This window comes from Gekko japonicus, unplaced genomic scaffold (genome assembly GCF_001447785.1).
Source record: "Gekko japonicus isolate JY-2015 unplaced genomic scaffold, Gekko_japonicus_V1.1 scaffold810, whole genome shotgun sequence".
Classification (NCBI taxonomy): Eukaryota; Metazoa; Chordata; class Lepidosauria; order Squamata; family Gekkonidae; genus Gekko; species Gekko japonicus.
In genome coordinates, this window is record NW_015174297.1 from 200931 (window position 1) to 223298 (window position 22368).

The window sequence follows — 22368 nt, forward strand, 5'->3', positions numbered from 1 at the left end:
TTTTTATTGCTTTTTCTATAAACTACAAACTACACCGAAAAGATAGGGAGGGAACATCTACATCTAAGGAGAAAGGAAAGAAAACCACTAATAACTAAAATCCCAAGTATAGGAGATCATTACATCAGCTTATATAAGTGTTAGTCTAAAATGCTTACATTACATTGAACATAGTTGATTAAGCTAAATTATTTATCTTTTTAACCATTTTTAACTGTTTAAAGACAACCCCAAGAGCATCATTTATATCACATGCTTTAAGGCACCATTCAGAGTCCTTCAGCCTTCACTTTGCTTTATCTTTTCTAATCCTCAATTGGTATTCTCGTTTAGGGGCAGCCGCCCCCTTTTCTGAAGCAGAATCCTCGTCGGAAGGTACAGAGTCCAGTTCACCGCTAGATTTGCTGTCATCTTCTTTAGCGTCCTCAGCTGGTTCTTCCAGTTGCAATCTCAGGAACTTGCGCGCTTTGGAAACAAAGTCAATTTTTTCTTTTTTGTCCTGCAGTTTGAAAATGATGTCTTCAGGGGTTAACCATCTGTAGGAAATGCTGTTTGTTTGTAAAAAAAGGATTAAGTCTTTATACGTCTTCCTCTTCTTCCTTATTTCAAAAAAGGATTAAGTCTTTATACTTCTTCCTCTTCCTCCTTATTTCAAATGGGATGTCTTTTAAAATCCTGATGGTGTTGCCTCCGATTTTCAGGGGTGTTCCTGTAGTTGCTTTCAGGATAGAATCCCTCATGTGTCTCTTCGAGAATCTAACCACTATCTCCCCAGGCAGATTATTTTTCTTGATATAGATGGAATAGGCCTTATATACCACATCCATTTCGCTTATACGGTATTCCGATTTTAAATCTGTAACTGGAGCTAATGCATCACTCAAAAGTTGCTTTAGATTCTCGTCTTTTACTTCAGGGACCCCTTGGAACCGGAGGACCAGGTTAGCTTTCTCCATTTGCAGTTGTAAAAGTTGAGATTCATCCGAAGTTTGCTTCCTTTCCACCATTTGCAACTTTTTTCTTGACTTTTTTAGAGGTCGCATCTATTTCTTTTACTTTCTCAGCTGTTTGCTCCGTCTTTTTTGTAGTTTCAGACAGTTGGAGCTGCTGAGTTGCAAAGTTCTGGTTTAGAGTTGTCAGCTGCTGATTGATGTTAGTCATCTGATCCAGTAGAGGGCGCAAAGAGTCTGCCAAAAGTTTAGAGAACTCAGTGGTCTCTTCCGGACGTGGGCAAAAAACAGGATCACGAAACTGCAAGGGAAATTGGGCGAAGCCGCGACTCAAACTGCAGCCCCGCAGCTTTGGGTGTGAAACTGACCAATAGTATTGGGGCAAACAGCGGCGCAACATCGAGGCAGCTCTAGTGCAAAATCAGCCTCACAGTCCTCCCTGGTTTTCATCATCTGCTTACTCCCAACTTCTTTTCAAACACACCCCTCATTGTTAGTAGCAGATAAAGTACAAGCAGGGCTCACATTGTGTCCCCACAGATAAAGAAGGCTGCAAGATGGATGCTATCGATTGGAAGGTCTTCTCCTCTTCCACACTTAATCTGTGCATAGTGAATTAACAGGCCATTATGGCAGCATACCAATTTTCCTTTGGAAACAAACATATATTTTATTTTTATTTATTAAATTGGATTTACTAGGCCTCCCTTCCCTACAAGTAGGGCTCAGGATGGCTTACAACAGGATAATATACGATCTCAGATTAAAATAAATTAAAACAAGCCAATAAATATCTATACATAAAACAACATTATCAATGTGGCAGAAATACAGCATATATAAAATGGTGGAAAAAACTTCCGCACCCCAGCCTCCCTTGAGGGAGGGGTTATGAGAGATTGGGACTTGTGTGAGAGTGCCAAAGGCTACCCCATTGCTGTCCTCAACTGAAGGCCCGGTGGAACATCTCTGCCTTGCATGCCCTGCAGAATGGTAACAACTCCCGCAAGGCATGGATGTCTTCCAGCAGAACATTCCACAAGGCAGGGGCCAGGGCTGAAAAAGCCCTGGCCCTGGTCAAGGACAGCCGGACTTCTCCCAGGCCAGGGACCACCAGGAAGTTCTTTTTTCCTGAGTGTAACACTCTTCCAGGGGCATACAGGGAGAGGCGGTCCCGAAGATATGTAGGTCCTTGACCGCTAAGGGCTTTAAAGGTTAAAACCAAAACCTTGAACCTGATCTGGTGTTCCACTGGAAGCCAATGCAGCTCACACAGCACTGGTTGAATATGTGCCATCTGCAGAGTCCCCGTAAGGACCCACGCAGCTACGTTTTGGACCAGTTGGAGCTTCTGGGTCAGGTGCAAGGGCAGGCCCATGTAGAGTGAATTACAGTAGTCTAACCTGGAGGTGACTGTTGCATGGATTAGCATAGCTAGGTCAGGGCAAGACAGGTAGGGAGCCAGCTGCCTAACCTGGTGAAGTTGGAAAAACGCCTGGCTGGCAACCTTCACAACCTGAGCCTCCATAGATAGAGAAAAGTCCAAGGTCACACCCAAACTTCAACAGAAACAGCTGGGTGTCATCAGCATACTAATGGCATTCCAACCCAACATTCTGCACTAGCTGGGCAAGGGGGTGCATATAGATTTTCTCCCTTTCTCACAATACAAGAACTCGTGGGCACTCCATGAAATTGCTGAGCGGTCGGGTTAGAACGGATAAAAGGAAGTACTTCTTCACCCAAAGAGTGATTAACACATGGAATTCACTGCCACGAGAGGTGGTGGTGGATACAAGCATGGACAGCTTCAAGATGGAATTAGATAAGCATATGGAGCAGAAGTCCATCAGTGGCTATTAGCCACAAGGTATAGATAGGAACTCTCAGGCTGGGGCAAGTGATGCTCTGTATTCTTGGTGCTGGGGGGTTAACAATGGGAGGCCTTCTAGTGTCCTGGCCCCACTGCTGGACCTCCTGATGGCACCTGGTATTTTTGGCCACTGTGTGACAGAGTGTTGGACTAGATGGGCCATTGGCCTGATCCAACATTGGCTTCTCTTATGTTCTTATAGAAGTTAAACAACATTGGGGAGAGAAGCACCCCTTGAGGCACCCCACATTCAAGTGGGTACCTTGCGGACACTATCCCCCCCAGCACCACCCTCTGTCCCTGACCATGGAGAAATAAGATAAGCCACTGCAAGGCTGCCCCACAAATTCCAGTGTCAGTGAGGCAGTGAGTGAACAAGTCATGATCGACTGTGTCAAACACTGCTGTAAGATCAAGTAGTATCAGCAGTGCTGACCCACTTCGATCCTGCTGTCTGTGGAGATCATCTGTGAGGGCAACCAATGCAGTCTCCATCCCGTGGCCAGGGTGGAAGTCTGATTGAAATAGATCTAACACCAATGCATCATCCAGAAATTTCTGGAGCTGTTCAGCCGCCGCTCTTTCAGTTACCGTACCCAGAAACGAGAGGTTTGAGACTGGGTGGTAATTGGTCAGATCCATAGGATCTGAGTTTGGTTTTTTCAAGAGTGGAACAACCACCACCTCCTTCAGTCCCTCGTGAAAGGTCCCAGAGCCCAGGGACAGATTGATGATATCTCTGTGGGGACTTCGTAACCTTTCGCTGCTGGCCTTCACCAGCTTTGAGGATCCAGGAGGCAAGTGGTTGGCCTAACAACACCCAAGATTCTGTTGACATCAGCCTGGGAGAGTCCTTCGTCCTTGAGCTGATTCCTGAGGACAAGGGTGCTTTGGCTAAGGTTCTGCAGGCCAAAGCTGGTAAAAACTGTCAAAGCAGCAGATGACTGCTAGCCATCATGCCGCTAGTTGCTTGGCCCGTTCCATAGCTTCTGCCATCACTCCCAGCTTGACTGTGATCTGCTGATTTGTTTCCTGAGACTCATTCTAAGGTGGAAGACTTACCTTTTGAAGGCTCTCAGCTTTTCTCAGCATAAACTGTTATGACCTTGGCTTAGATCAAGAAACATAAGGAAACTGTCAAGTCTCTCAGCATGACTACACCTGCTCCACAGCCAGTTAGACAGCACTTCCTAACCAGACAGCAATATCACCAGGCTCATCAGAGGGATCACAGTTATCCTCATCATCATTCATTACAGTGTTCTTATTCCCCTCCTCCACCACAGGGTAGGCAACAAGCACCTAGGCTCAAAACCAAACATCCTGAATCCCAGAATCCCCATAGTTAAAAATCCCTTTTCTCACTACAATTGCAATTGGACCAATTTCCCCCCTTCTTTGTAGAGAAGCTGGACCTATTTTTCCCCAATTGCAATAAATTATTTCTGACTCTTGGGGGCATTCTGCTATCCAAGAAGGCTACAGATTAGAATTCTTAGAGAAGCTGCCACTGGGCCTGCCTTACCACTGGAGACTGGAGTGCCCTGACTGTTTGCTTCAGGCATTGTGGAACCTTTTATCTAAAGGAGCTGTCCAACAGATCCCTGTGTCTAACTTAACCAATGGCTTCTATTTAGGGTTGCAAGCCCCTCCCCATGGACGTGGGGTCCCCTTCCATGAGGCCCTGCCCCCACTGCTGATCAGCTGGCCAGTGAAGTGACTTAACAGGATAAAAAGGAAGGCTGAGGTGATGCAGCCAGTGGTGTGGTGATGTCACTTCCATCATGCACAGGAAGTGATGTCATCACACTGAAGATAGCTGGGCAATTCTCTGGAATTTGGGCAAAAACTCTATGGTAGAAACCATTTTTACCACATAATTTTTGCCTAAATACCAGAGCATCGCCAAAACATCACAACATGCATGCATTGCAGAGATATCACAACTTCCTGTGCATGCCTCAAAAGTGATATCACTGGCGAGGTCATCCAACCCTCCCACTCTGTCCTTGTAAGTCCCCCCCTTCTCCACCAGTTGCCAGGAAGCACCTGGCAAGCCTACTTTTATTCCAGATACTTCCTGGAGTCCAAAAAAGTAAGTGGAAATGGGCCTATTTTATATGTCTGTCAGTTGAACAATTTTCTTACTGTTAAAAAAAATTCATATGGTTTCTCTTGCGATGGTGTTGCAGTTGTTACACTTAAATTTATGGTTTACTGTTTTGGATCTGAAGGATCCTCTGTTGAATGTCTTCAGAGTTGCTACATGATCCTCCTCCAAGATGGTGTAGTGGTTAAGAGTGGCAGACTCTAATCTGGAGAACTGGGTTTGATTCCCCACTGCTCCACATGAAGCCTGCTGGGTGACCTTGGACTAGTCACAGTTCTCTCAAAGCTGTTCTCTCTCAGCCCCACCTACCTCACAGGGTGTCTGTTGTGGAGAGAGGAAGGGAAGGCAATTGTAAGCCACTTGCGGGAAGCGATCACATGCACAATTAGCTGCACCATAGGCGTGAATGCCGGGCAGATTTAAAGGGCGCAATTAGACACAAACATCTGGGAAGCGTCCCGCACCCATCAGCAACCCATTTTGCTCTGCCACAGAAGTGGAGTAAAAAGACACCAGGGAAAGTCCAGTAGCAAACGGGTTGCTACAGGCCACGGACAGACTTTCCCGTCTGATTGCTGCAGCGTGCTCTCATGGCATCGGGATGGTCTGATCAGGCCATCCTGACTCCATGCCATTGTTGCCCCCCTTCTCAGTATGCGCATCATCGCACACTCCATAGGGAGCCCTCAGTGCCGAGATGCGATTAATTGATTCCCCGTTTAAGTGCATTGGGAACAAATGGCAAAAAACCCACAAACAACTCACCCGCGGTTGCATCTGACCACGCAGTGACGGGCTGCCCCCACAGCTTCAAAGGACTGTGTGATCGTGCAACTGTGGGTCAAATTCCTCCGGAGGAAATAGCCTTGTTCCCCCCCTGCATTATCTCGCACGTGTGACCACCACCTGAGACTCCTTAGGCTAGAGAAAACTGTAGTATAAATTGTTGTTGTTGTTGTTGTTATTATTATGCACCTTCATTCATCACTATGCTGTGGACACAAATTCCAAGCAACAGTCAGCAACTGGAAAGACTGCATTGCATTCTTTCTTTAAATTAGGGGCTTACTCCCACCACTGTTGATAAGTAGCTTGTTAATCTCCCAATGTGGGACTGCACAGAAAATGCAGGGTTGCACTTACCTCTAACTTGTTCATCAAGTATCTTCTTTGGTCCCTACAAGCTGCGGAAAAGAGAGAAGAAGAAGTTAAGGCTGAAGGTCTCTGAATTGTGCCTTTGAGAACTTTGGTTCCTGGGGATGATGGGGGGCACTGTTACTGGGCAACTAAATGTAAACGGGGAGGGTTAAAAGTTTTAAAAGTCTGACACAGTTCATAAGAAGTACAAAGATAAAAAGACTGGATGCAGAAAGCTAGTTGTAGGGTCTCCTCTCTTGGGTTTTTAGTCAGTAGTGGGTTCTTTACTTTCTCCTTTATATGAAGTTTCCCCCCTCCCTTTTTCTGTTGTAGTTTTGTAGTGTTAAAAAAATCAATTAAAAAATCCCCTCCGGGGGCTTAATAAAAAAAGTATCTTCTTTGCAGACACATATTCCCTCTCTCTTGCCCCATTGTGAGCTCTCTTTTATGTTTCCTGAAGTCTCCAATGGTTTAGGAGGACTGAAGGAAATGGTGCTCCTCCCTTATGGTGTGTGACGTTTTTGATGGGAAAATGTTGCCATGCATGCCAGGGAGAGGAGTGTCTTTCAGTCTGTTAATGCTAGAAAGATCTTCTCCATAGCTGGCCCACACTGACACAGTCCCAGGGTGGGCCTGCACAGAAGACACTCGGTGAGCAACAGTTACAGTAAATGGAACTCCATTTTATGTACTTTATTTTGTAGAACCAGTGCTCCCCTCTATGGCTTGGATGAATATGTTTTATAATCTGTACTTTGGCTGAATTGTTTAAATGCATGCTACATGTTTCTTTTCCTTTTCCAACAGTCCTTTTTTCTGTTTTAACTTCAAAACTACAGGCAGAACTGAAAAGTGGAATCCTAAGCTTTCTGCTAAAAATCAACTTTGTCTCTACACATGTGAATCTCTGGTTAGGATTGTCCTATTGTGATGGAAAATGGAAAAAGGTTGTTCTGAAAAAAGAAGGATTGGTAGTTTCAGCAAGTGTGAATGAACTGACAGAGCAGGTGGTGGAACCCGGTTTAGAAGAGCTGATTGTAAATTCTCCAGTCTACCTTGGAGGAATCCCAGATGAGGTCCAAGATGCCTTTAAGGAACTGGAATTGGAGCAAGGTGCGTTTTAGCCAAAACAAAACAAATTTAAAAAATCTGTATGTGCATTTACACTGAGAGGAAATATACTTTAATAATTAACCTGTTCTCTATTTTGATCTCCCTGAAATTAAAATTACCTCTGACCTAGTTATGACTTCTCCCTCTTTAAGCAGAAAGAATTTGAGAGAGAACTACTTGTTTAATGAGAGTCAGATTAGGCCAATAGAATCTGAGGGATTTGATCCACATGTTACCACATTGAACCCTACTTTGGTCCTCCTTTCCCTCTGTGCCAGCAATTTCAAAAGTACCAGTGTCAGACATTACTAAAAGGACCAGGAAAGAGTTGCACCCACTCTTCCTGTTACCCCTTGTCCAGAGGATGAGGGACAGATGAGTGGGTGACAGCTACTTCCAGATGTCATTGCTATCTACTTACTCATTCAAGTGAGCGAGCAAGCAGCGGGGACTCCAGGGACCCTGACAGCTACATGACTTGTCGCTCCTTGATGCTGGCCCTGTAATAATGCACACCCGCAAGCACGCGCACACACACACACACACACACACACACACACACACACACACACAGAGCTGACTTTTAAAGAATTTCCCCTTGCCTCTAAAAGAAGACAAGAAATAGTAACTGCGGTATTATCAACAGTCTGCAATGTTGCACAAATCAACCCTCAAGTTAACATTATGCGGTATTATCAACAGTCTGCAATGTTGTACAAATCAACCCTCAAGTTAACAACTTTCCCCCTTTTATTGAGGTGGGACAGTGCTTTTCCCCGGACAACAATTATGTGCAGCCTGATCCAGGCTCACAGCCAGGATTTCAGCAGCATTCTGTGTTCACCCTAGCCAGATACTGATTGCCAAAGGGCAAACTGTCAAGGCTCTGGAGCGGCTCTCTTTCAGAGATTTCCAGTCAACTTCCAGGTGGCTGGGATATACCAGGATTTGCATTTTTTACATTATTGACAACCCTGTCCCTATATTGCCCTCAGTTAAAGATGGTCACTATCCTATGTACCAATGAACAACCTTACCCAGTTAATTCTTGGCCTTTGCTGTATATTGCCACAAAAGGTAATGTGTGTGTGTGTGTGTGTTAAGTGCTGTCAAGTTGCCTTTTACTTATAGTGACTCTTTGAATTAATGACCTCCAGAATGTCCTGTCCTTAACAGCCATGCTCAGGTCTTGCAAACGGAGGACTGTGGCTTCCTTTATTGAATCAATCCATCTCATATTGCAATAGGAAGTAAGGGTTGGCTGAACTGCTGTGCCATTGATATTTATGTTGGATGATGTTTGTATGCAGATTGTAAATAAACACTCAAGATGTTGGGACTGTCTAATAACTAATGCACATGCCTGATCTTCTCTCTCTAAAGGGCTAACTAAGCATTATATACAAACACAGGTAACAAAATCTGTTCTAGGATTTTCAGCAGAGAAACATTGGCAGCCAGTAGTTACTTAACCCTTTCTTTTTGGTTGTTGTTCCTTCCCTAAGCTCTGTTAAAAAGGTAAAGGTAAAGGTTCCCGTGCTCGAAAGCCAGTCAAATCCAACTCTAGGGTTGCGGTGCTCATCTCCGTTTCAAAGCCGAAGAGCCAGCGCTGTCTGAAGATATTTCCGTGGTCATATGGCCGGCATGACTAGACACCCAGATGCACGGAATGCTGTTTCCTTCCCACCGAAGTGGTACCTATTTACCTACTTGCAATTTCTTGCTTTCGAACTGCTAGGTTGGCAGGAGCTAGAACTAGAGATGGGAGCTCACTCCATCATGCGGCACCCGGGTCTCGAACTGCTGATGCGGTTCAGTGTCTTAACCACTTGAGCCACCGCAGCTCCTTGTTCCACCTATACATTGTGGGTGATAGTCATTGATGGACCTCTGCTCCATATGATTATCCAATCCTCCTGTTTGTTGTTGTTGTTGCATCCTTCTCCACTGAAAACTTTCCCCTCACAAAGTGGCTGTTCCATAACAAAAAAGCAGCTGTAATAAACAAAAGTTTGTTACACTCATTTGTGTGTAAAATTTATTTAGGTGCAATGTTATGATGGAATGAAAACACAGAACTCCCTTTTCTTCAAGTTCAACTCATTTTAAAAACAAGACATGGCAAATTAGTACTGCTCTGCTGATGTTTATATTATGGTTGCAATACTACATTTAGAGTACATAATACTTTGTGATAATAACCATTAAATGATATTTTTTCAAATCACTGTTTAAAATTATATTCCAGTTTACCTCTGTATTTTTGATCAAGATATGATATGAATTTATGAGATAACAGTGAAATATTAGGGGGTTCGTTTCTCCAAATCAGTGTTTTGCACCTGTTTTATGTTGTTCTGTTAGAACATATGGTAGTGAGAAGAGGGGAAAAAAGTTTATCCGTGTAGGCTGACTGTTGAATAATCCATGTACGTTTCAGAATGATAGAAATTCAACAGTGATTGTTCCATCTCAGTTTAAGTATCATTTTAAAAATCATTTCTCAAACATAATTTGAAGTTTAACATTTACATTCAGCTTTCTTTATCACTGAGATGTAGCACTGTGAGAAGCAAAACATGATTCTTAATTAACAACCGAAGCCTTTTATGTGATACTAATCCCTTACTATTTGCTAGGTTTTGGTGGCTGCATGAAGGATGTTAAATTTACACGAGGTGCTGTCGTTAACTTGGCATCTGTGTCCAGCAGTGCTGTCAGAGTCAATCTGGACGGATGCCTATCAACTGACAGTGCTGTTAACTGCCGGGGAAATGACTCCATCCTAGTGTACCAAGGAAAAGAGCAGAGTGCTTATGATAGTGGTCTACAGCCATTTACAGGTACCACATTGGCTCCTTATATGAACAGTTGTATTGTTTTAGTTCACCTTGCAATAATGTATTCTCACATTTAGCCTCTATCTGTCTCTCTTGCCCTTAAGAATATCTTTATCGGGTAATTGCTTCTAACAAAGGAGGATCTGTGTCCAGTGCCTGGAATCGTGGCCGCACGAGGGAATCAGGTAACTGATGTTCCCATGTTTTGTTTCCATATCAAATGTTTAAGTTGCTAGTACCAAACAAACAAAAACCACCAAGACATCATTCCTAAGAGAATTTATTTGGAAGTAAATCCCACTGAAAGAGATATTTAAGGTTCAACCATAAGCTATGTTTATTTGGCACAAAAATGCCACAGTTCTTAAGTCTTTAGGGAATAGATTTCATATAAATGTTTTTAAACAAAAAGGAAACAATAGATCAACCTGGTAAGTATTCCTTACTTTCAGTAGGCATATCCACATAACATTGTGTCAGATATTACACCCATTCTGCAGTCACTTCATTGGCAGCCCGTCAGTTACCAAGCTCAATCAAAGGTATTGGCTGTCAGAAAGCAAGCCCTTCATAGCCTTGAACCCTCACGTCTGCAAGATCGCTTCTCCACCACTGCAGCAACTTCAGTCATCTGAAAAGAACCTTCTGAAGGTGCCATTCTACACATAGGAAAGATCAACAACGGCCTGTACACATCCCTTCTCTATAGTGGTCCCCACCCTGTGGAATGGCCTGCCTGAGGAGGTAAGGAATTGGGATGGGCACGAACCTGCTGATGAACTAAAGTTAATCATGAATTTTGGTCGTTCTGGGGTTTCTGAAGTGATGCTCACAAACTGAAGAACTACCATGGACTTCCACGAATTTTGGTGCAGTTTATTGTGGTTCATGGCTGCTCACAAAGAGCAAAAAGCAGGGGGTTACCCTGCTTTCTGCTCTTCATGAAAAACAGCTTAGTGGTGGGGAGCCACTCAGCTTTTTGGAAACCCTGCAGGGGTTTCTCTGTTTTGAAATCCCTGCCAGGATTTAAAAACCATGGGGAGCAGAAAGCAGGGGTTTCACAGAGAACAGAAAGCAGGGTTTAAATGGATCTGAGCCATTTAAACCAAACCGCTGAGTGGTGATCCTCATCACTCAACTGTGAAAATACCTGATTTCTGTTCCCTGTGTCTTTTTGTGGGCAGCAGAAAGCAAGGGTTTAAATGGCTCCCAGCCATTTAACCCCCTGATTTCTGCTCCCCACAAAAAGTTGCAGGGAACAGAAAGCAAGGTTTAAATGGTTTGGAGCCATTTAAACCAAACAGCTGAGAGGTGGTCCTGCTGCCGGAACAGAAAGCAGGGTTTAAATGGTTTGGAGCCATTTAAACTAAACAGCTGAGCGGTGGTCCCAAAAATCAGTTGTTTGGAAACTCCTGTTTTCTGCTCCCTGTGAACAGCTGCAGGGATGTCATGGGTCAACCAGGACTCAGAAACAGTGAGGACTCCTCAGGAGAAGAAGGGCCTTAGGAAATCAGCACTGAACCAGCAGAAACCGGCAAGCAAGAAGATGAGCTGCAGGATTGTCAGTATTCACAGCCAACAGCTGATGCAGAGCCACTAGCACCTTCCAGCCCTGTTCCAACAGAGGAAACCCAGGTGGTTGTTACCAGCCCTCCAGTTTCACCCACACCATTTGAGTGCCAGAGACAGAGGCTTAGAATGAAGCTTCAGGAAAGTGCACATCTCCTGGCCTGATGCCAGCTGCTTGCTGATGATGAGTAGTTGCAGGGTTACTTCCAAGCAGCTGGCTGCAAGTAAGACCTTCCAGCAGAGGCCTATAAAAGCCAGTCAAGGGACACTGCCTGATGTGGAAGGAACAAGTCACCAACCTTTTGACTCAGTGACCACAGTTCTGAACTCTGCTCCTGCAACTCTTGGACCAGCTCTTGACTCTGAGTCTGGAATCTTCCTCCCTGCATTTGTGAACAACCTCGGACTGTTGGACCTTGCTTCCTGTATAATGTTCTGAGCTGGACTCTGCTGTCTCAGTAACTGACCTTTGGACTGAACTTTGACTCTGACCCTGGAATTTGGCTTGAACTGACCCTAGATTCTGACAAGGGAGCAGAAAGCAGGGGTTTAAACTTTAAATTACTCATGAACCGATACAACTCAGGTCAGTTCGTGAACCAATCTCCTGGTTCATATGGGTTCATGATTTGGTTTGTGGTTCAGCCACAAACCTTGAACCAAACCACAAAAATGCGGTTTGTGCCCATCCATAGTCAGGAAGGCCCCATACTCCTGGCATTATGCAAAGAATGTAAAAGTGAATTGTTCAGGAGGTCATTTTTGTAAAGGAAATGGAGCTACATCACAACAGATTGGTACAGAGAAATGTGCTATGTTTCTACTGCTGTAATACCTAGTTCTGATTTTTTTAACTTGACACGTTTAATACATAGTTTGTTCAGACAACAGCTCTATTTCAAATGTCTATCATTCCTAGTTCTACTGCATTGCTTACTAGATGTATTATTTTATGATGTCATATTTTAAAAAATAGTACACAAGTAAACATTTTTGCAATGTACGTTAAAATGTTTTCAGATGAGATGGTAGACAGATGAGAGATTGGCGTAAACATGTATACTAGCTAAGAGAGCAATCTATATTGATATGGGCCAATTTTAGTTTAATTTAGCACTACTTTTTAGGCTCTAGATGAACAATGAGTCACAGAAACACTGCATATTTGATAAAGTATTCACCTGAACAACATATCTTTGTCTTGGATTTCATGAAGAAAACATGGTATTTTTAAAATTTTGAAATGACTTTTTATAGTACATTTTAGCCTAAATCTTTTGATTTCTCTTGTTGAGACTTCCTTTTGTACTACTGTCAATATTCGGAGATGGATGAAACTCTAGAATAATTATCTCAATTGTGGATATAAAATGCCAGAATAACTCTGGAATATGACTTCTCCAATTAGCCCTGTTGCAAACTGGTACTGTAATGTCCTTGTGTCACAAAAGCTGCTTTTGACACTTTTTACCAAAAGCAGAGTTTTGACTTGCAAATGCCCCACTTAATGCCACCATTTGGTCTACCATCCCAAAGTGAACAAATACAGCCATATTTTTATTCTAATTGTCTGACCAGAGTAAGTTAGACCATAAATTTATATTTACAATCTGACTGCAGCACTGAGAAGCTACATGTTCCCAAGGGCTGGAAAATAATTGCACTATTTAATTATTTTTGAGTCGGTTTTGTTGTGTCCCCTATGAGAAGACCATCTGCTGTACAGTACCTTATCTTGTCCTGTGATACATTTCAAAACTAATAAAATCAATATATTAATGTACTATTGTCAGCAGCCTGAAGCTGTACATTGTTGCTTTCTTGAAGAACCATAGCCATTCACTGAAACATTTTTAAACGTAACCTTCTCATGTCTATTATACAAAGTTCCTGTCCTTCCCCCTGTCCTCCCAAGATGATTTTGTTTAATTAGTCTAAGCAATAAGGGTATAAAAAGAGGGATTCTTGATGCTGAGAAGCTATAGCAGTCCTAATCACCAGGACTCTAGAGTACACATGCATTTCTAGCAAAACCATCATCCATCATTCTGCCATGGAGTTCCTTGGGCCTTTTCTCAGCATCCTTTGTGCAGTCATCTGTGATGAAGCTGTTTCTGACCAGATCTTTTAACTTGATACAGCAATATCTAATAAATAGTTAAAGGTTATTGGAAATAAGACATTTTTACTCAGATTTTGGTGATTCCATGACCTAGCCTTTGCAAGTTTTTAAAATAACATAATCCTCATATTGTTTTTGGGCTATCAGTTCACTAAAATCATCTTCATGGCCACAGAAAAAGTCACGAGAGAAATGCTTGCAAGCAGTGTAAGCTTTGCTTCTGAATGCTACTTTCCTTTAGTCCAATTTTTCTGGCAATGATGCAAAACAATTCCAAGTGATATTAATGGAGCTGAATCTTGCCCAATATTTTTACGTTTCTGTGATTTACTTTTCAAACTTTAGTTTGATACATGAGGATTTCAAAAGATGAAATTGCATATGTTTAGAATTAGATTGTCTTTCAGCAATAGTTTGTGGCATCTTAGAGATGAAGCATCAAATCCCTCTGTATAATAACAATCTAATTATTTGGCCTTTCTTAGTAACATCATTATATTGTTGGAACCTGTGCAGTCCACCTCCTTTCTTTGCGAGTGATGTTTCATCTCGTTGATACATTGAATGTTTTTCGAAAACCTGAACTAGACAAAAGAAGAATGTTATGTAGATGGAGTTCTGATGGTTTTGAAATATAGCTAAAACTGAATGGCTCAAGATGTGCAGTCATATTAAATCAATGCTGGAAAGTTACAACTCTAATAAATTGTATTTATGCTAATGGTGAATCTGATTTACTGCAACTATTAAAAGTGAAGAATGGGGCAATAGTCTTCTTAGGAGTGCCATTTTCTCTATTTCTCTTTTATCCTTTTGCAGTCCCACAAAGCGTGCCAACACCCTCAAGAGTTCACAACATAAATGGTTACAGCGCTGAGGTTACCTGGGACGAACCAGTTGGGGTCATAGGTGTAATTGAGAAGTATATTCTGATAGCTTACAGTGAAGATGTTTCCAGCATATCTCCTGTCAGTACAGAGATTTCTAATACAAGTGCATTCACAGGTACATGCCAATAAATATTTGTTTAAAACAGTATTTGTATATCTGTGCTGAGAGGCTGAACAATTGTGCTCAGATGCTACATGGTCATTGCTCTCATTGCTGAATAGTTCAACATTACATACCCTTTCCATTTCTTTTAAGGCTTAGAACTGAGATCCAGCCTATAGCTGTCAAAGAATCAGATTAAAATCTCCTAAAATGGTCAAATGGGCTTTGCCTCTTCAGATGGCAGCTGATTTGCTGCCTTTGAATGTTTTCTTACAAGAACAAAACCAATTCACTAGCAGTAAAAATACTAGCAAGTACATAAAAAGGTTGTAGCACAGGTCTGGTTCTCTAGCTAGCTCTCTGCTTGCAAGGAGATTTTAATCCTGGGAATATTAAAATAAAAACAAAACTGTTTTCTCCTTCCTTTCACATCCCTTCCATAACTGTACACTTCACCTGATATTTTATTCTCTGTGTAGACCATGTGTCAATTAAGTTTTTAAATAGCTTACAAAGCAAATACCTTTGTTATGGTCTTTCTCTTGCTAAGCAAGCGAGCATCTACCAAATTGGGGTAGATTGACCATTAAGGCACCAGGAAGTCTTGGTGGGCTGATGACTTGAGGTGCCACACGTGGTGGCTAAAATCTGCTACCTCCAGCCCTTGGCTTTTATGGGGATGTGAAAGATGCACCCAGCCTGGCCATGCCCCATGTGGTGAAGAAAGTGCCTAGCTCTGCCCTTCCTGGCCTTTCCCTGCTTGACAAAGGATGGACCCAGCTTCACCCCAGGTGGCAAAGGAGGCACCCAGATACACTGTGCGTGGCACAGGGATGAGTGGGTGGGATTTTTCTCCTTCCCTCCCTCTTTTGGGACCTGGAGATGGGGCCCTTTTGAATGGCAGTATTTCCTCTCAGTCTGTCACTGATGCCAAAGCTTCTACATGCAGTCATACCTCAAGGGTTTTTCTTCTAGCTGAGATCAAACTGGATTTCTCTCATTCAAGGGAATCAGCTAGTCAGGTATTATGCTTTGCCATACCTTGGCTAACCTGCTCCCCTGTCACTGCCTGGGTTGTAAGAGAGTCATGGGCCAAAGAGCTAGTTGCTTTGTTGAAATGGGAAAGCCTTTGACTCTGCATTCTGAGATCAATAGGTTACTTTTTCTAAGTTAAAAGTTATATATTTATGGCAAGGGCTTTTTAACCAGACTCATCTTAAAGTCTTTGAGCTAAACCAAATGTGATTTGTGAACAGACCTCCATCATTCTTTTAGGGCCTCCAGTTCAGATGAGAGACAAGTTTTAGCCCTTTTCCCTTACACTAAACTTAATTGGCTGCTTGAACTTCTGTTTGCCTGTGAGAAAAAATACAGGGAGCTTAGTGTGTTGTGCATGTGTGTGAAGTCAGACAAATAGCAAAGGGGAAAGTATTTATCTTTACTCTGACCCTGTCTTAATCACACACAAACACACTATACCTTTTAAAAAGTTTTTAGTTGGGCCCTTTCACTGAAAAATGACTGGCATGTTTTTGTGCATAAACTAGCAGACTTGTATATCTGTTGGAAAGGGACTGAGTACATACAAACAAACATTTTGGAAATCTAATATTTATAATAAATGCAAAAACACTATTTTATTTCAAGTATAATATCTTACTGATTTCTGCATTATGAAATAAAACAGCAGATACGAAGTCTACAGGCTCTCCGAGTCTGAGAGCATTGTGGTCAAGGACTTTTCAGTTCAGCCATGCACTTGCACCTGCTTAGATGCTGTTTGCTAAATTCTCATGATCAGATTTTTTTGTCTGCGCAAATATTTGGGAATGACAGTTCTTCTTATCGATATCCACAAGATAATCCTGAACAAACAGGAGCATTTTCTATTTATGTACTTTGTCATCATCAACTCTGATCTTAATTTTAGAAATACTAGTCATTGTTTATAGGCCCAGAAACAAAAGTTTTGAATTTAGGTGACTTTAAAAAAAAAAAAACCTAGCCTCCGAACCAAGATCCAAAGAGCTACTTTTGAGTATGATCAGATGGATTTTTTTACTTTTTTCCAAAATGATTGAGTCATATGAGATTTCAGAAACTATCTGACACTCCCCTCAGTCTGTTAAAACAAAATATAGAAAGCTCCTTACAGAACTCTTTGGATCTTCAGAAACTTATTCCAGAATAGTCCCATGCTATCCCTGGCTCAAATAGTGTGTCAGCATCTGAACAGAAAAATATTTATCAAAATATGCATGACTCTGGGGAGAATGAACCTTAATTATTTTAAAAGATAAAAATGTTAAAAGTGACTTCTCATAATATAAAAAATAAAATCTAGAATATGTGCAATTAAGTAAATAAAAATAGATGCAAAATCATTGCTGTTAACTCAAGCTTTTGAATGCTTTTCAGTAGTGGTTGAATTCTTTCCACTTTAGTGATTGTCGAATACCTCTGTGCCCCTATTTAGTTGCCGAGTGAAGACTTGGCACTATTTTCTGTGGCTGTTGGTTAAATTATTGTTGCTTTATTATCTGTTTGTTATTCCCTAGTATCTTTTAAACTTTAATAACCTAGTTTTTACTTGTGTGTTCATTGTCATTGGTCACCTTAGTATTTTACTATAATCACTATAGTTATATTTCAGGTAACTTTGAACACTGCGAAAAGTGGGTTGAAAATATTTAAATAAAAATAAATCATGTGGAAAATTTACATATCCCAAGAGAATATTAAGCTGGGCTGCTTCCACACCAGTGGTTTTCCGTGGTAGTCGGGTTGCAGATGTGATTCTGGGTGAAATTGCCCTTGCAATGGAGATTCCAGCCCAGGTTAATCTGTTCTCACTTCATTTTTAGTGGTGGTTTCTCTTCCATATCTGATGTAGTTTGAAGCCCCCCCCCCAGCTGGGTTTTCACTAGCCCCCCCAGCTGTGTTCTCACTAGACCCGCCAGATTCTCCACCCACCCTGTCTTTTAAAAAAAAATTTTTTTTTGAGGAGCATGGGTAATGCAGCATTGCATAAAAATAATTCAATACCTGGAAAAAGCCTTGTAAAAAACCCTCCATGTATTTGCAGAAAGCTCTTCCTCAAAATTTGGAATGAATATTGCTGGGTAAGAATAACAGAATACTAACAACCTTAAAAAAAAATTATTTTAGTTGCAAAGCCTCCAACAATCCCCTACCCTCTCTCCAGAGGGCAAATCTTCATCTGTTACCCTAAGTGCTGACAGGGATTGGGTCTTTGCAATAATCAACAAGTGAAAAAAGTAATTGATAAGAAATTGACAAGCTCTTCACCTAAGAACTGCAATTGTCGTTTCTCCTACAGAGGCAAAATACTGCTCCTGTGGATTTTCCCAGGAACTACCATTTTTAAACATGTCTAAAATAAATCAGATTTTTTTTATTTTAGAAAGAACAAATTGTTAATAATCTGTGCATAGAGAATGATGTCATGTGGAAACATGAAGAAAAAAACAGAAGGGCACCAGTCAGGTGGCTGAAATGTGGAAAATCCTTGGTGTGGAGACAACCCTGGAAACCTACTTTTTGAAGGAGAAAGAATGTTACATGGTTTTCAAGTGGGGAACGTTCAGATGTGCAAAACTAATTTGGTTGTATGTAAATGAAAGAACAACCTCCTTTGCAAATCCGTCCCAAAGAAAACAAAAATACACTCATTTGGTTCATATCTATTCTTGAGAATTGGCTGTGTCTGTATTCTGTGTTAATATGAACGCAAAGGCTGTGTAAAGTGGTAAAGTAATGAAACCAGCATGTTTCAGCCAATAGAAAAAGCTTCCAGGTTAGCTTTGTATGGTATCTTCACAATTCTTTCAGAGTTTCTGGCACAGCGATGAACCACCTTTAAAGTGTACCGTGTAGTAGGAAACTTCTGGCCATTTTTTCCAAAGAAAATAAGCTAGTAAAAATCTAGCAGTGTTGACGGGATTCCTCCTTCTGCCTGCCTTAGCGGGTTGATTGCAAAGCAATTTACACAGCTGGGCAGGTCTGCAGGTGTCTGGAAATTTGTTAGATAGGTGGTCGCCTACTAACCCATGAGCTAATGTAGACGACATGGGAAACCTCACAGGACCTGTGCACTGCTGGTTGTTAACTCAGGTTGTGCCAATAAATCACAGAGCCATAACGGTAGGATTACCTGAGCTAAAGGCATTTGTTTCCTTATTGCGAGAGATTGAGTTCATTTGGGGAAAACATCAAAGAACTCCCCCCCCCAAGCAAAGAATGTGAATCTGCATTTCAATTAAAAATAATTCCTAAGCATAAAATTGTAAAGAAAAAAAGTAAATTATGCATGGGAAAGAGCAGGTAGAGAAAGAGGTACTTTTCTCCCTTTCTCACAATACAAGAACTTGTGGGCACTCCATGAAATTGCTGAGCGGTCGGGTTAGAACGGATAAAAGGAAGTACTTCTTCACCCAAAGAGTGATTAACACATGGAATTCACTGCCACAGGAGGTGGTGGTGGCTACAAGCATGGACAGCTTCAAAAGGGAATTAGATAAGCATATGGAGCAGAGGTCCATCAGTGGCTATTAGCCACAAGGTATAGATAGGGGCTCCGGGGCAAGTGATGCTCTGTCTTCTTGGTGCTTGGGGGGGGGGTCAACCGTGGGAGGGCTTCTAATGTCCTGGCCCCACTGGTGGACCTCCTGATGGCACTGGGATTTCTGGCCACTGTGTGACACAGAGTGTTGGACAGGATGGGCCTTTGGCCTGATCCAACATTGGTGTCTCTTATGTTCTAAATAAAAGGTTGGTTTGCTTTTTCATTTTGTCTTTGTTTTTAGTGAGGAATCAGGAAGAACTGTTGAGCCTGTTTAATGATGAGTGGAGTGTTGCATGATGGGAGCCAAATGTATGTGTTTTCTGGGTGCTAGCGAAAGAGGTGAGAAGTCATCGGCCTGAGAGAAGAGAGAGTCATTGGCCCATCTCTCCTCAGACTCCCTCAGCTGCCAGCCATTCTGCAGTTTAGCAGAAACAGAGAAAGAGAGAGAGTACCTTTCCATGTCCCTGCCTGGCCTAAGTGTCATTTGTTCTTTTCCTCTTCGACTCCAGCAGCGGTCAGTCATCCTTCAGGAGAAAGAAAGCAAGGCCTGGGTGACCCAGCTGCTCTCAGCATCTGGACACTCTGCCATCCATTGTCCTTTCATCAGTTTTAGTTTTAGAGCCAGGTTTTAATATTTTTTAATTTATTCCAAGCTAGTTAGTGTATTTTTAATAGAAAGGCAGGCTTTAAAATCACCTAAATAAATAAATGGAAGGGCCTCGGGCATGTATATCTCCTCCGTATTATGTTACTCCTACCAAGAGAAAAGGAAACCTGCTGGGAAATCTTTGGGAAGAATGAAAGCAAGCTTCTGATGAGCCAACTAGTTTAGTCCTTGGTTGGAGAGTAGGGAAAAGGGGTGAAGGGGATCTCTGCTTTGAAAAGCTCAAAGTCTGTGAGGAAAGAAGCAAGAGAACACAAAGTTAAGTGCAGCAAGCTAGCCTTATGAGAGAATGTCCTCCAGAGTGTCATACCTCTGTGACTGGATCGTCTTGTACTTACTGGCCTGAATAATGTTTGTTTGCATATTTGATGTAAATAGTCTTGTGTCCTGCTCTTCAAAAGGCTGAAGGCAGGTAGAAGGAGAAGGAATGGAGAGGTAGACTGGATCTATCTAACAGGAGCATCAGTCTTAGTGTGAGTTTTGTGGAGTATGGCTAATAAAAGACTTAAAAAAGAGAGAGGTCATTTTAACATCCCCAAGATTTGAAGCTGAGAGGAAATTGCACTGAAAGTAAAATGCAATAGCGAGTTGTTTGTGCAGTTGTTCTGGCTAATGCATGTGGCTAATTATATGATATGTGGTAAAGATCCATATGTCTATGTGTCAGAGGGGAAAATGACTTTCCTGAATAGTTCTCCTGAACTTTTCTTCATCTGAACTTTGCCTCTTTTGCAAATGAGATTTCAAGCCTCAGTGAATCAGTTTTGCGGTCAGACAAGTGGAAAAATGCTTTTCCTGCTTGAAGCTTAATATTTACCATTGTATTACCTAGTATACAGTCCTAACAATTGGTATTGCCATATGAAACTATTCATAACATGTCTCCTTACCTGTATGCATCTGCAAATACTTCTGTTGCAATCACTAATATGACATTGTTCCCATTTTACTGGAGATGTGGGCATCCCCCCTCCACCGGTAAGCTTACTTGGAACTGGATATGAGAAAATCCAAACCACTTGCCAAAAAATTGTCAAATTGCTTGGAATGCACTGTAAAGTTTTAAAGGAAGTAGAAGGAATATAGAATCTCTGTGTGTATACTCTCCATCCAGTGGGCTACAGATGGATATTTATCTTTTTTTTTGGTAATTTCATCCTTTATAAATTATTTCAGAGAACACAGCGTATGTCCAGCATGGAATGCAATCAGTAGTCACCAAAGATGCATGGTGGGGCTTCAGTGGCTGTTGCAAAGACACTATCATCTTGCAGGCACATTTGCACCTATATTGGGAGGTAGCAATATGGAACCCCTCCCATTACTTTTCTTTTCCATTTCCTTCATTCAAAATGGTCACTAACCAGCATAGCAAAGAACCAAGCCTTCAGGATTTAATTTTGTGCATTTGTATACAAATTATTAGACTGTAATTAGACTGATACACTCTCCATGCTGATACAAGCACAACGTTCACCCTGGAAAAACTCCTATCTTTACTATTAGATGTGTGTGGGTTGATTGCGGTCATGCAGTAGTAAGGTAAAGGAGCTTTATGCATACTTGAGGGCACTCTATTATTTAACACTTTAAATATTCCAGGTTGAGCCATGGTAGAAATTGAGTCCTGCCCACATTTGGAAACCACACTTCCATTATCCTACTCCCTTCTTGATTCAGATTGGATGCATTCTTTCCAAGCCCTTTCAGAGAATTCTTGGGAAATGTTTGGTGTTCTCTGGCCCTGGTCACACTGGGGGAAAAGGTGCGGCTGAAGTGTGGCTTTTTTGAGCCGCATCAAAAGAGATGCGTGGCAGTGGGATCAGACAGATCCCCCAAGCCGGCACGCAGTTGCTCCCTGGCACGATCAGATGCCAGGGGGAAGCCACAGATTGGTGAGTGAGGCAGCCCGCTGCGCATGTGCACACCTGCACAGTTTGGCTGGGGGCCTTGCATGCTGCTGGAGATGGGTGCGCCGGTGATCCCATGGCCGCCCCTGCTGCAGATTTTCGGGTAAGTAGTAGTGTTTTCTAGGGGGGGGGTTGATGCGCAGTTTCGCCCGGAAGGGACGGATCGGGGACGGATGCGCTCCACTTCCCAGATGTTGCGGGGTGATCGTGCCTGCTTGATGCACCCCCGATCCATCCCTCTTGTGTGGCAAATCCTCCCGTGTGACCGGGGCCTCTGGAGAATTCTTTGAAATTTCAACAACACTCACCCAGTTGCCAGAAGTCATTATTCCTAGCCTTCTCTCCTGCAGGCTTCCTGCCTGTTAAATAGTGGGTTCCATTGATGAGCAGGCTCAAGTCCAGTGATCAGCTCAACTTTATTTGTGATTCCAGCAAGAGCAAGACAAGACCCCAGAGCCGCAGCTCTGTTAAATAGCATGCAATTGCCACACCCAAACACACC

General features: G+C 42.3%; 1 protein-coding gene across 1 annotated transcript in view; it reads left to right on the plus strand.

Moving 5' to 3' along the window:
• USH2A (Usher syndrome 2A (autosomal recessive, mild)) overlaps positions 1 to 22368 on the plus strand; it is a gene marked incomplete at its 5' end in the record, with an annotated part of 716575 nt that overhangs the window by 185919 nt on the left and 508288 nt on the right. The window contains 4 exon segments of the mRNA XM_015424093.1: positions 6914 to 7183; positions 9823 to 10026; positions 10128 to 10208; positions 14534 to 14719. Coding sequence (XP_015279579.1) covers positions 6914 to 7183; positions 9823 to 10026; positions 10128 to 10208; positions 14534 to 14719 — 741 coding nt within the window.